Below are 15,000 nucleotides of genomic sequence, written 5' to 3' on the forward strand. Positions count from 1 at the left end.
TTTTTATATCCCCGATACAAACGTCTCGCTCGTCCTCCTGTTTAGTCGTCCAGTGACATCACGCAGATCAGAGAGCTGCAAGCTGAGCTGGAGGAGGTGAAGAAGCAGAGACAGTCTCTGCAGGAGGAGGTGAGCTGTTACAGGTGTTAATGTTGCACTGGGTTCCACATCCACTCATGCATCGGTACATTAACATTTGCTCTCTAACTGTCCCCCCCCCCCCCCCCCCCCCCCCCCCCCCGACTCGTGATGCAGCTCCAGCAGAGCCTGTCGAGGGTGCAGTTCCTGGAGGCGTCCACCGTGGGGCGCAGCATCGTCAGCAAACAGGAGGCGCGTGTGTGTGACCTGGAAAATAAACTGGAGTTTCAGAGAGGGCAAGTCAAGAGGTTTGAGGTGAGCCCCCCCCCTCCCCCCCCCCCTTCAACACATAACAACATGGGATTTTATTTAAAGAGAAACTAAAACCCTCAAACCACAAAAAAACAGCCAAAATGAAGCTTGAAATTGTGACATGTCATCAAAAACATTGTTTTATTCTGCATGTCGCTGCTGGGGGGGTTCAGACGTCTCTAAATGTCGCCCCACTCCCACGCTGTGCAGGTGCTGGTGCTGCGTTTGAGGGACAGCGTGGTTCGTCTGGGAGAGGAGCTGGAGCAGAGCGCCCGGGCCGAGGCTCGGGAGCGAGAGACGGCCCGCTACTACCAGCGGCGCCTGCAGGACATGAGGCTGGAGATGGAGGAGCTGGTCCAGAGAGAGCAGGACAGCAGCCGCAGGCGCATGGAGCTGGTAGACTGTTGAACCTCTTTTCTACCTAGCAACCAAAATCCTATCATTAATGCTGTCAGTGTGCGCGCCCGTATTCTCCCAAACATCAACTTTCATAACAGTCTGATATTCTTTGTAGGCGGAAACATCCGGTTCTGCCGAGTGAAGCCAAAGCTTCGCGTGCTAAAGCTGCATTCTCTCTAATGACCATCAGGGGGCGACTCCAGGGGATGCTTTAGGGCGGGGCTACACGGTGATTGACAGGTCTCTACCAGAGACGTATACGGCGTCTCTTCGTCACTCCTCAGACCCGATATGGTCACTTCCTGTTCACTGGTTGCAAAAAACAAGATGGCGACGGAGAAATCACAGAACTCGAGGCTTCAAAACGTCCACAAACCAACGTCTCGATGACTACGTCCGACCTTTGATGTCACACTCTTGTCATGTTTTAAATAAAAGGGAAATAAAAACAACAATCACGTCACATGAAGAAGCCTCTTGCCCAGAGGTGGAGATGCTTGTGGGACATGTTTCTTTGGCGTTCCTGCAGACCGATCACCAGCGCTGCTGAGGATGAACCCACATCACTCTGATGAACGCTGGGAGACGGCCTCCTCCACAGCAGAGGAACATTCCTGCAGGCGCCGCAGTGAACGTACGCCTCACGTCTCTGTTCTCAACAACAACAGCTGGTGAATTATGTGGAACATTAGAAAACATCACTTTGGTTCCTGCCAGAGTTTGATCACCGGCAGCACCGACAGCAGGACAGAGGCTCCCTGCACACGTGGTGCTCCTCTGGGTTCTGTGTAGTGTGGACGTGGTTCCTCTGGGTTCTGTGTAGTGTGGACGTGGTTCCTCTGGGTTCTGTGTAGTGTGGACGTGGTGCTCCTCTGGGTTCTGTGTAGTGTGGACGTGGTTCCTCTGGGTTCTGTGTAGTGTGGACGTGGTTCCTCTGGGTTCTGTGTAGTGTGGACGTCGTTCCTCTGGGTTCTGTGTAGTGTGGACGTGGTTCCTCTGGGTTCTGTGTAGTGTGGACATGGTTCTTCTGGGTTCTGTGTAGTGTGGACGTGGTTCCTCTGGGTTCTGTGTAGTGTGGACGTGGTGCTCCTCTGGGTTCTGTGTAGTGTGGACGTGGTTCCTCTGGGTTCTGTGTAGTGTGGACGTGGTTCCTCTAGGTTCTGTGTAGTGTGGACGTGGTGCTCCTCTGGGTTCTGTGTAGTGTGGACGTGGTTCCTCTAGGTTCTGTGTAGTGTGGACGTGGTTCCTCTGGGTTCTGTGTAGTGTGGACGTGGTTCCTCTGGGTTCTGTGTAGTGTGGACGTGGTTCCTCTGGGTTCTGTGTAGTGTGGTCGTGGTTCCTCTGGGTTCTGTGTAGTGTGGTCGTGGTTCCTCTGGGTTCTGTGTAGTGTGGACGTGGTTCCTCTGGGTTCTGTGTAGTGTGGACGTGGTTCCTCTGGGTTCTGTGTGGTGTGGACATGGTTCCTCTGGGTTCTGTGTAGTGTGGACGTGGTTCCTCTGGGTTCTGTGTGGTGTGGACGTGGTTCCTCTGGGTTCTGTGTAGTGTGGACGTGGTTCCTCTGGGTTCTGTGTAGTGTGGACGTGGTTCCTCTGGGTTCTGTGTGGTGTGGACGTGGTTCCTCTGGGTTCTGTGTGGTGTGGACGTGGTTCCTCTGGGTTCTGTGTAGTGTGGACGTGGTTCCTCTGGGTTCTGTGTGGTGTGGACGTGGTTCCTCTGGGTTCTGTGTGGTGTGGACGTGGTTCCTCTGGGTTCTGTGTAGTGTGGACATGGTGCTCCTCTGGGTTCTGTGTGGTGTGGACGTGGTTCCTCTGGGTTCTGTGTGGTGTGGACGTGGTTCCTCTGGGTTCTGTGTAGTGTGGACGTGGTTCCTCTGGGTTCTGTGTAGTGTGGACGTGGTTCCTCTGGGTTCTGTGTAGTGTGGACGTGGTTCCTCTGGGTTCTGTGTAGTGTGGACGTGGTTCCTCTGGGTTCTGTGTGGTACTTTGGACCGCTGGTCTTTTACCTGGTCGGTCTGTTCAGTGATCCATCCATGTCATCGCCATGTGTCTGCATCTGAGCATTGTACTTTCTAATCGTTTTCTTCTTCTCGGTGTTTAGAGTCTGTTGTGTCTCATAGAGACACGAGACAGATTATTGTGGAGCGACATGAATCTAAATCATGTTTCCAGTTAAACTCAGACTTCGTTGTGTTCTTCTTCTTGTTCATGGCAGATTTCTTCGTGACCTCTAAGCAAAAGAGGAGCTTCGATAATTATTCAGTTATTAGCACAAAGCAAGCAACACACACACACAAGGATGCCCTTTAACAACCTCACACACACACACTCACACACACACACACACTCACATAGCCTGCGTGAATAGACATATTCATACACACACACACACACATGCTCACATACTCTCCTCCTCCGCTCTTAACGTCATCTCTCCCTCATCCCGCTTTCTCTCTCTGACTGTGATTAATCCTCATTGTCTCTTCAAGGTTATGGCACACACACACACACACACACATTCATACATGGTTATGTGTCTCTATGACAACCGCTGCACCAACACCTCCTCAAAGCCTACAAAGCCAATAACTTTGAAAGCCTAGAAGCTTTTGTGTGTGTATGTGTGTGTGTGACAGGATGCTAATGAGACAGAACAACAACAAAAAACCCTAAAAAAACAGTCAAGATGAATGAATAAATCGCTCTATTCTCCCGATGTCAGCATGCGACTGTAAGTCTTCTGGGCGGAGGTCGTAGGACTGTGTGTGAGAGAGGAGATGCGATTGGACGTCATGCCAAACCGTGTTTGACTGATGAGGTAATAAAGAAGAGGATGAAGGTAATTGCCGTGGCTGATTGGACCTCGGGGTCTTTACAGGTTGTCTGGTAGGAAGTGGCTCGTTAGGCAAACAGCAAACTCAGGTTCTGTAGAGTGAAGCCGATGCTTCATGTGTTAAAGCTGCATTCTCTCTAGTGTCCACCAGGGGGCGACTCCTCTGGTTGTATAGAAGTCTATAGAAAATGACTCTACTTCTCTCTTGATTTATTACCTCAGTAAACATTGTAAACATGAGTTTATGTCTCAATCTCTAGTTTCAAGTCTTCTTCAATACAGCATGATGTTCATTTAGTACATTATGGTCCATTTAGAGTCACACAGACCATAAAGCAGGGGATGCTTTAGGGCGGGGCTACACGCTGATTGACAGGTCTCTACCAGAGACGTCTCTACGTCACTCCTCAGTCCAGATGTGGTCACTTCCTGTTCACTGGTTGCAAAAAAACAAGATGGCGACGGAGAAATCACAGATCTCGAGGCTTTAAAACGTCCACGGCCTATGATCTCCCCTTTGATCTCCCCTTTGATCTCCCCTTTGATCTCCCCTTTGATCTCCCCTTTGATCTCCCTTTGTTCTGCAGGAGATGCAGTTGGAGGAGCTCAACGCCGTCCGTCAGACGTTACAGGCCGACCTGGAGACGTCCATCCGCCGCATCGTGGACCTGCAGGCCGCCCTGGAGGAGGTGGAGTCCAGCGACGAGAGCGACTCTGAAAGGTAGGCGGCTTCACCGGGTGCTTCACCGCTCCGCCTTAAAACCATCACGTCCGTTTATCACTCAACCTGTTCACCACTCTGTCCTTCACTCCAGCGTTCAAACTGCTGTGGAGTCCTTGACTCGAAAGAAAGAGCTGTAAGAACCTCACGAGTGTGTGTGTGTGACGTGGATATGAAAGATAACTCGACCTCCTTAAGGATCATTGTTTTCTGTTCGTTTTGGTCGTCATTTCTATCAGTTATGATAAAAACAAAGTCATCCAAGGAACTGTTGAGGTCTGAGAACACAGAGATGAAACCATGTCGCATTATTAGAACCAGTAAACACCGCCGGCCACGTTCCAAACATCTTCATCCGTTATTCAACTGTGAACCATTTCAAGAGGATATTCCGCTAACGCATTGAAATGTCATTAAATGTGTTTTGATTCAATTGTCAAGCAAATGTTTCAGCAGTTTAAGCAGTTTAAGCAGTTTCAGCAGTTTAAACAGTTTAAGCAGTTTAAACAGTTTAAGCAGTTTAAGCAGTTTAAACAGTTTAAGCAGTTTAAACAGTTTAAGCAGTTTAAACAGTTTAAGCAGTTTAAGCAGTTTAAACAGTTTAAACAGTTTAAGCAGTTTAAGCAGTTTAAGCAGTTTAAACAGTTTAAACAGTTTAAGCAGTTTAAGCAGTTTAAGCAGTTTAAGCAGTTTAAACAGTTTAAACAGTTTAAGCAGTTTAAGCAGTTTAAGCAGTTTAAACAGTTACGCTAGATAGTGTTCACAGATTTTAGCAAATTACTATTTTATTATTACTGAGGAAGCGATGGCCAAAAGCACAAAAATGATCCTTTAATGTGACTCAAGTGAAGACGGCTTCCTGCATGACGACTAACAGTCCACGAGCCGGCTGCACGCTGAATGTTGCTGTGAGGAGATGTCGCCCCCTGTGGACTAAAGCGGTAGTGTCTCTGAGCACCAGAGTCTCGGGCTGCAACTAACGATTATTTTAATAATCGATTCATCTGGCGATTGTTTTTTCGATGAATCGGATGAACTATACCAGCCCTGCTTTACTGCTGCTATTAACGAGCTAACGCTACCTCGTCATGCTTGTCAAGCTGGATAACGAGTGAACACCAGAAGAGCTGCTGGAGGGACGTCAGGTTCCTCACTTCAGAACGGAACTAAAGAAAGATTCTGCAGACTTACCCTGCTGCAACATTCTCAGTAACTCTGGTTCAGTCTGCGGGTTTGGAAGCATAATACAGTGTTTCATATTCTACTACTGGGGATAATATACTGTTCACCGCTTCACAGCTTATGCTGCGTTCACACCGGTCGCGTTGATTTTTTGACGCGCGTCGAGATTACATACAAAGTCTCTGCACAGACGCGATGAGACTGGCGCGCCGCGATTTTGCGATGGCGCGTTGGACGCGTTATTGCAGTGCGGTGGACGCGGTGGACGCCGCAAAATCGCCAACGCGCGAGTTGAAATTTTTCAACTTCAGCGACATAATCGCGTGACGCTGTGGCGCGATAGCCTATCAGCGTTGAGTTGCTCCCCCTGTCATCACTGGCTTCCTGCCGTTGTTGAATCAGGAAATAAATCCTGTAGCCGTCTGTGTTCACCCAGAGCTCTGATACCTCATATCAACAGAGACCGGACCACACGATGTGTATGCATGTGTGTGTGTAAACCATACGGTACAAACAATGAATAGACGCTGCCGTATTTACGTCTACGTGACGTTATTGAGTGCTGGTGGAGCTGCTACGATGTTAGCATAGCCTAGCACCGATCCATCAGAGCTCCATTGAGAAGACCAGTAACCTACACATCGGCATCATTACGTAGTTATTTCGGAGTCCCTTTTTGTCGGAGAAGACAAGTACAAATCGGCATCATTACGTAGTTATTTCGGAGTCCCTTTTTGTCGGTTTATTGCCGTTGAATCACAGCCAAATCAGTTTATGTTGTGTTCCTACAGCTGTAGTAAACAGCGACCGGTGGCTTGCTAGACACAGTGAATACAGCTCGATACAATCCACGGAGCTCCTCTGAACAATGTTATGAACCAGACATGACGGCGTTTGGCATTCCGATGTTTGAGGGACTTCCACAACACGTACAAAGCAGCAATTGTTCTTATTCCTTTCACGGTTGACAGCGGAAAGAAATGGCGGCCAGGTGAACGGCTTCCAGGACGATAAACCACGCCCCCTCTCCGGCGCTACGAGATTTTGCGGCGTTTGGTGTGAACACGACCGGCGGCGCGTTGGACGCGATTGTGCAGTGGGTCAAAAAATCAACGCGACCGGTGTGAACGCAGCATCACAACTAAAAGAAGGCGGACGAGTTAATCCAGAGACTTGCTGAGCGAACGAAAGAGAAGGGCCGACGTTTCTTCCCTTTGACTCAGCACTGAGCACACCAATCCCTTCTGCGCAGTCCGTCTCCATTCGCTTGATGAAAGTCGCTTTCTTTGGACTTTATTTAGAATATTCTGTGTGTTCTCTTCGGCCCAGATGTCAAGCAAGCTGTCGTCTCCCTGTGTCCATCTAAAGAAATGTCCCCGATGCAGGCAGCCTGCGCTTTGGTTCACTGCAATGTGGTCGGATTATAATCTCACTGCAATCAAACCGCACGAGGGTTCTCGTGGTTCCTTTGGTTCCTTTGGTCCACATCAGATCGCTGCAGCCTGTAATGTGTTTGCATGCTCACGATGCAGCTGATGGAGCTAAAGAATGAAGGGGGGGGCTCCATACCTGTGATGAAGTGTGATGTCGCTCTGCAGTGACTCGGTGTCCAGTGCCGGCTCCGTCGGGACGGAGGACGTGGGAGAGGGGATCCGTCATTGGTTGGGAGTTCCCAGAGGAGGGTCCCGCGGCGGTGGCAGCAGTACCATCAGCAGCCAGGGGGGGCGCCAGTCTGTCGCTGACACCGTGAGCACCTACAGCTTCCGGTGAGCCCGGAAAACGTTCCGGTTATTAGATCAGAAAATGAAGCGGCAGCTGTTTGACAGCTGATTCATTGTTTACTCTCTCTGCTGATCTGCTGCTCGTCTTTGTCTAATGACAGTCAATTTAATTGTGAATCACATTGTTTTCTTTTCTTTTAAATATTCCTTTTTTTGTCAAATCAGATATTTTACATATTTTCTATTTCATATTTATGATTCTCTACTTTTGCAGTGCTTGTTTTTTATCTTCTCTTACTGTGTTTATTGTGACCGTTACAAACCAACATACAGAGACTCATTCTATGAATGTGGAAATCTACTCGTTAATAAACCTGATTCTGACGAAACCATTAAAATAATCAGCAGATGAATCAATAAAGAAATGGCTGCCATGACGACTTGTCGCATTTCTTCTTCTACAGTTCTTGTGTGGATGACGAGGGCTGTGAGGCCGGAGGTCCGGGTCCCAGAGGTCCCAGTCGGGCCCCGTCCTCCTCGGCTCTGTCCGAGCTGCTGGACGGACTCCGTAAACGCCGAGCCGGCGGCGAAGCGGGCGACGGAGCCGGTAGCGCCGTCTCGCTGCCGGTTTACCAAACCACCGCGGCCTCGACTCTCAGACGGAGGGCCTCGGCCCTCTCCCTCGGCCCCGGCGGTGACCCCCAGGAGCCCCGGCCGGGCGCCGGCATCCTCAAACCGCCGTCCCCGCTCCTGTCTCGCGCCGCCAGCGCTCGCTCCGTCGGCGACGCTCATCTGACGTCCGGAGCCAAACTCTCTCGCTTCAACTCGAGCGACTCCCTCTCTTCGGTTCCCTCGCTGCCTCGCCTCTCCTCCATGGCATCCGCTGGGTCTCCCTCCATCCCGGAGGAGGACCCGGACGAATGCCTGCGCTCCAGGACGACCCCGACGCAGCGCTCCCCGCAGGCACTGAGGCGGTGCATGCTGGGTAGTCTCGCTGCAGAGGAGGGAGGCGAAGGCTTGCTGGGTTCTGAACCCATGGTGTTCCAAAACCGCCGCCTGATTGAGGACCGCGACGACGCCGCCTCCGACATCCTGCCCGCCATCCGGAGAGCTCAGTCCACCAGCAGCCTGGCCGGCTCGGTGAGAGGAGGCCGGAGGGCGCTGAGCGTCCACTTTGGGGAGCTGCCTCCTTCGACCCGCGGCAGGAAGAGCTCCGAAACCGAGTCGTCCAGCTCGGGCGGTTCTGGAGGAAGTTCCCAGGGAGGCGGATCCAGACGAAGGTTTGACAGGCCGCAGGGAGAACGACTGGAGGCCGAGGGCAGCGAGGGGGGAGACGTGGCTTCGGTCATGAAGAGATACCTGAAGTAGGAGACTGACTGAAGCACAGGAGGTGAGCTCTCAGGTGAGTCAAGCTGCTAACTAGAACCATTGGGGTTCTTCTCTTTGTCCCCATTGGAGAATCCACATTTTAGCTACTGGTGAACCGTTTTTATAAAGGGTTACACCTAGAACCCACTCCAAACCCCCAATGAGAGGGTCTACAGAGAACCCTTCTACGGTGTAATGGCTCCATCCTCAGATGACCTGTCTAGAACCTTTCCACCTTCTAAGGGTGACAACAAGAACCCACCCAGGGGGTTCTACCAGGAAACCTTCATATATTCCAAGGGTTTCATCTCGAACCCACCCAGGGTTCCTCAATCCTGGTTCACAATCACAGTTTTTGGGGACGTGTTCTGGGCGGTTCTTTTAACAGCCATGCTTTCCGTCAATTTCTCGAAGAACTCTTACTGCAGAAAGAGGATTCTTAAGGGAACCCACAGGTTTACAAAGACCCTTGAGAAACCCTTTCCTCAGAATAGGGTTCATTGGATGAAAAGGGTTCTTCATGGAACCTTTAGTCTTACAAAGAACCATTAAAAAACATTTCTTTAAAAAGGGTTCCTTTGGTGAAAAGGGGTTCTGATGGATGGCGATGTAGGTCAGTCTACCACTTTAGTCCAGACTGAAACATCTCAACAGCTGTTGGATGATTAATGGTTGATGGGTAGATGCTCATGGTCCCCAGAGGATGAAGCCTGATAACGTTGGTGATCCTCTGACTCCTCTGTAGCGCCACCATGAGGCCAACATCTGTTGGATGGACTTCCATGAGGTATGGTTGATGTTCCCCTCGGGATGACTTATGAACATCTATATAATTTGGTTAATGAGCAGATACCTGCAGCTGATGTATCCCATCAGCCTCAGCTGTGTTTGTGTTCAGTGATTATTAGCAGATGTTAAATGTGATCGCACACTGAAACCACGAGAAAATACTGCAAGAAAACGTCATTAATCATATTTTATGGTTATGAAGGTTGTAAAACATCAGTTTCTCCCGAATGAGAAGTTGTAGCCTTTAGTCTGAGTCTGTTTTTAGTCCCAGCTCACCTTCCAGAGCAGTGATCCTGAGGTGTTTGACTGAAAACAGGCCCGGACCTGAACAGCTGCACCTCATCATCCCCCTCCCTCTGTTTCCCAGCATCCTCTCTGTTCTGACCACCTTGTTTTCTATCCTCCATCAGTTTGTCCTCATCCAGCTGTGAGCTTCACAGACTGAACGCAGCAAAGAAACACGTCTCAAGTCAAGAAGGATCTTTTATTTTGAAAGCCTGAAAATTCATTTGCACTCAATCAGCTGTATTTTCACATGAGCACTGTTTGTATATGAATAAAAATAATGAATTCACTTTTTCTCTTTGTGTATTTATTCAACGCATCCTCTCATGGAGAGTTATGAAGAGTTATGAAGAGTTACTGCTTCTACAGAAGTCCAGTGAATCCGTTTCTGCTCGTTACATGAATAGTCTTTTCAAAATAAAGGTTTAGTAAAAGATGGTGAAATACAAGATTATTATTACATTTAGTATGTTTCGCCGATAATACTTCTGTACTTTTGAATGCAGGACTTTTACTTGAAATGTATTTATACATGGTTGTATTAGTACTTTGTATAAGTAAATACTCTGAGTACTTCTTACTGAATGTGAAGTACTGTATCAAAGTATTTTAGTGGCGAATAGTCCCAAAGTACATTTACTCCATTTAAGTTCAACTTGGAGGTACTTGTACTTTACACTTTACTGAAGTATTTCTACTCATGCTACTTTATATATACTGTGTGTGTGTGTGTGTGTGTGTGTGTGTGTGTGTGTGTGTGTGTGTGTGTGTGTGTGTGTGTGTGTGTGTGTGTGTGGGCGCGTGCGTGCGTGCGTGCGTGCGTGCGGTTCTCCTGCTTGTCAGCGATGATGCTGTTGACCTCTGACCCCTTGAGATCTTCACTGCAGCTCAGTGGAACAGAACATTAAACACAGAACTGGAATCTTTATTTACATGTTTCTTGGAATTCTTTTTCCAAGTGTCTTAAAGTGACGAGTAGAATACATGAAGTCTACAGACGGAGCTGCTTGCAAACATATTGAACCTCTTTATTCTTAAGTGACGGTCGATCGCTGCCTGTAAATCTTCATTCGTCCTCCTTTATTCTGTTCGTGCCCTAATGACAGTAATTCCCTTTAATGTTTGCTGGTCCTCTTCCTGACTCTTTGCTTCTGAAGAACACACTCGTCCTGTGAGTCTCTTCGTCTCTCCGGTGTTCAACGTGACCTCTGGTCCTCTGACGAGCAGACACGTCGAGGCATCGAGGCGTCTGATCCGGCCTCTGATCCGTCCTCATGTTTCTGTGGAGGAAAAACACACAACAGCAGCGTGAGAAGCCGAGGAGGAAGTAGAGATCAAAAGAGATGAGATTGTTGGTGAGATGGAGGGGGGGGATTAGACAAAGGGGGAATGAGCAGAAGCCGTTGTCGAATCATTTTTTATTCTTTGGTTTATCAGAGATGGAGGCGACAGCGCTCAGGCTAACACACACACACACACACACACACACACAGTGTAGAGTCTCTGGATAATGAACATGACATCAGCAGAAATATCACCATACGGATGATATGCTGTCGTTTACAGTGACGATAAAGAAACAACCTTGATAATTCTCTGCATGGGCGGAGTATGAGACCACAGGGCCTCAGAGCTCAGACCTGCAGACAGCAAGCTCTAGTGTCTTGTGTCTCTTTGTTGTCACCTCGTGTGTCTTTATGGTTGTCTCTGGGTTTCCTCTGTGTCCTGGTCCTCTGGGTTTCCTTGACATCTTCCCTGTCTGTCTGTCTGTCTGTCTGTCTGTCTGTCTGTCTGTCTGTCTGTCTGTCTGTCTGTCTGTCTGTCTGTCTGTCTGTCTGTCTGTCTGTCTGTCTGTCTGTCTGTCTGTCTGTCTGTCTGTCTGTCTGTCTGTCTGATGAGTTTTTTTTACAAAGTGATGTCACTGAATCATTGATAACCTCTCGTCATGAATCATAGACGTGCTGAGAGACACGGAGAGAGACGAGTTCTTTGAGTACGAGTTTGAAGCCTCTGAAATATATGTTGTTTTATATGGTTTTGAGGTAATTTACCTTGAGTACTTTTACTGTAACAGAGTATTTCTAGTGTGGTATAAGTACTTTTACTGACGTAAAGAATCTGTATCCTACTTCCACCACTTTTAAAACTAAATCAAATGGATCAAATAAAAGAATAAAATATGCCGTCGTTAACTAAAATCAACCAACAACAGTAAGATCCTGCTTTTACATTGTTTTACGATAATCTAATGATTGAATATTAACTACATTTATCTGATTTTACATTTTCAATGTGTCACTGTTTAAATCATCTGCTGCTCGTTCCACCACCACCACTAATTTGGTTTCATAAACTTAGTTCAGGAACGGGACCACGCCCAGAACACGGCTCACTTCCCCTGCACAAGTATTTAAGCTCAATGCACCTGTTCACTTCCTCTTTGACTCCGTTCTCTCATCCCTCCCCCCAACCCCATTTTTTGTTTTCCTATTTTTCTCTCTTGCAGGATTACAGGATTAACAGGGGACTGCACCGCCGGAGCTCCCCAGAGATGGCCCCACCCAACAGTCTCCGTTCCCACCAGCCGCCAGACACCAACTGTCCTCCATCACTTCCCTTCATCCCTCTACCTCGATCCCTACCCTACATCCCTTCATCCCTCTACCCCTACCCCTACCCTACATCCCTCTACCTCTACCCTTACCCTACATCCCTTCATCCCTCGATCCCTACCCTACATCCCTTCATCCCTCTACCTCGATCCCTACCCTACATCCCTTCATCCCTCTACCTCTAGCCTTACCCTACATCCCTTCATCCCTCTACCTCGATCCCTACCCTACCTCCTTTCATCTCTCTACCTCAATCCCTACCCTACATCCCTTCATCCCTCTACCTTACCCTACATCCCTTCATCCCTCTACCTCGATCCCTACCCTACCTCCTTTCATCTCTCTACCTCAATCCCTACCCTACATCCCTTCATCCCTCTACCTCTAGCCTTACCCTACATCCCTTCATCCCTCTACCTCGATCCCTACCCTACCTCCTTTCATCTCTCTACCTCAATCCCTACCCTACATCCCTTCATCCCTCTACCGCTACCCCTACCCTACATCCCTTCATCCCTCTACCGCTACCCCTACCCTACATCCCTTCATCCCTCTACCGCTACCCCTACCCTACATCCCTCTACCTCTACCCTTACCCTACATCCCTTCATCCCTCTACCTCTACCCCTACCCTACATCCCTCTACCTCTACCCCTACCCTACATCCCTTCATCCCTCTACTGCTACCCCTACCCTACCTCCTTTCATCTCTCTACCTCAATCCCTACCCTACATCCCTACATCCCTCTACCTCTACCCCTACCCTACATCCCTTCATCCCTCTACCTCTACCCCTACCCTACATCCCTACATCCCTCTACCTCTACCCTTACCCTACATCCCTTCATCACTCGACCCCATCTGCTTCCTAAACCTAACTATCATTCCATTACGCAATAGAAACTCTCGAAATGTATCCTGTTATTGGTGTGGTCCTTGTGAGTGAATTCACTAAACATGTCAGCGTTCATCAGCCAGGTCTGCAGATAGATCGCTTCAGTGAAATACAGATACTTAAAGGGATTAGCAGCCCGGGACTGGGTCGTAAATCAAAACCATCCAAACATCCAGCTCATCCAGCAGTCCATCTGCACCACATGGGACAATGTCTCTCTCTCTCTCTCGCTCTCTCTCTCTCTCTCTCTCTTATGTAACAACTGTGTCCTGATCTTTACTGCAGCCAGCGACAGTCACCCTGACAAATATATATAAATATATATATAGTGCCTCTCTCTCTCTCTCTCTCTGACTCTCTCTATTTGTGTAAAAGTTTCATTACCATTGAGGTCAGGTCTGTGTGTGGAAGGAGGGAGGGAGGAGGGAGGGAGAGAGGGAGTGAAGAGTCTGCGGAGGAGAGAGGCAGAAAGCAGGAGGCGCTGCTCGCAGTCAGGAGGATGCTGCGCTGACACGCGGACCGTCGGCACGCGCTCTCTCATCCGGACTGAGACGTTATACCGGCTCCCCCCCCCTCCCCTTCCTCCTCCTCCTCCTCCCCCGTATTTGCAGATCAGCCCCCCCACAATCCCGTGAGCTTGATTTTCTTCCACCCGCATCCGCTCCTCCACCAAACCGGCTTTGGTTGGGTCGCCATGCCACCGGCCGCCCGCTCCGCCGGGTACCGACTCCGCGTCACTGTGTCCGCGGTGCTGTGGATCGGGCTGCTGTGGAGCCGCGTCTCCGCAGGAGGTACAGTCTCCTTTCTATAAAAACACTCTGCACGCTTTCTCTCTTTTTCTGTTCTCTTGGATTCTGTCCAGTCACAACAGCAGCAGCAGCAGCAGCTTGAGTTATTCTTATTTATATATATTTATTTAAAAGGCTGCAAAAGAAACTCGCCTATCTGGGCATCCCTGTCTTGTTTTGATAGAGAGAGAGAGAGAGAGAGAGAGAGAGAGAGAGAGAGAGAGAGAGAGAGAGAGAGAGAAAAGACTGAAGCAGCCCTCTTTTGAAGTCTTGAAATAAAGACGATGTTGCGGCTATTTGCTGAGCTGAGCAGCTTTTTGGCAACAAACAGTCCAGGCTGCACGAGCATCCTGTGGACCAGAGCCCACTCGTGTGCGTGGGAGCCTCCTTGAGGAGTGAATGCATGAGAGAGAGAGAGAGAGAGTGAGAGAGAGAGAGAGACTCTGCAGTGGGAGACATCAGGTGGGGGGGGGGGGGGGGGGATTCCTTCAGTTCAGCAGTGAAAAGTTGATGTTTGAGATGGCGGATGAAGCTGTAAACATCTTTTGAAATGACTCCCAAAACATCCTCATTGCAATCACACTGTTATTGTTTACTGATGCTTCATAGATCACGTATAAGACGTTAATGAGACGTGTTCTGGTTGCCAGGTTGTATAAAACGCATCATTCTGTATTTGGATCGCTGTTAGCTTCCACAAAGTGTCTCTTCATGGAGTCTAAAACAATAACCAGAAGAACTAACACAGAACTCTATTACTGATCAGTATTGTTTGTTTGTTTTTAATCGACATCCAGGTGTCATTTAACCATCAAGTAGCCTCCTCAGCAAGATGAAATAACGAGATCAAATCAAAGAATATGTCTGTTAACAACACAACATAAGAAGTTAGCACAGAGCGCTACATATATTTTGAACTTTAGCCCTTTAAATACACCTGTTGAAGACGGGACCTTGCTGTTCTGTAATAAAGGCAGGAGGCAACCTGTTTAACCTGCGTTCTCTCTAGTGTCCACCAGGG

At 48.8% G+C, this 15,000-nt stretch overlaps 2 protein-coding genes across 4 annotated transcripts in view; both read left to right on the forward strand.

The window, feature by feature from the left end:
• The window catches only part of myo18b (myosin XVIIIB), a 38,204-nt gene extending 28,237 nt beyond the window's left edge, over window positions 1-9,967 (forward strand). Inside the window, exons 33-40 of one of the 3 annotated variants that reach the window (XM_079289983.1) lie at window positions 46-129; window positions 256-393; window positions 601-786; window positions 4,206-4,339; window positions 4,434-4,475; window positions 7,120-7,287; window positions 7,707-8,644; window positions 9,810-9,967. In XM_079289983.1, the coding sequence (XP_079146109.1) occupies window positions 46-129; window positions 256-393; window positions 601-786; window positions 4,206-4,339; window positions 4,434-4,475; window positions 7,120-7,287; window positions 7,707-8,610 (1,656 nt within the window). In that variant the 3' untranslated portion in view covers window positions 8,611-8,644; window positions 9,810-9,967. The remainder of the gene's footprint in view (window positions 1-45; window positions 130-255; window positions 394-600; window positions 787-4,205; window positions 4,340-4,433; window positions 4,476-7,119; window positions 7,288-7,706; window positions 8,645-9,809) is intronic. The other 2 variants (XM_079289984.1, XM_079289985.1) reach the window with 2 other exon arrangements.
• Window positions 9,968-13,871: 3,904 nt separating this feature from the next.
• Window positions 13,872-15,000, forward strand: part of sez6l (seizure related 6 homolog (mouse)-like) — a 34,193-nt gene continuing 33,064 nt past the window's right edge. The window contains exon 1 of the mRNA XM_079289342.1: window positions 13,872-13,982. Coding sequence (XP_079145468.1) covers window positions 13,886-13,982 — 97 coding nt within the window. The 5' untranslated portion in view covers window positions 13,872-13,885. The remainder of the gene's footprint in view (window positions 13,983-15,000) is intronic.

The sequence above is a fragment of the Melanostigma gelatinosum genome (assembly GCF_949748355.1).
Source record: "Melanostigma gelatinosum genome assembly, chromosome: 18".
Classification (NCBI taxonomy): domain Eukaryota; kingdom Metazoa; phylum Chordata; class Actinopteri; order Perciformes; family Zoarcidae; genus Melanostigma; species Melanostigma gelatinosum.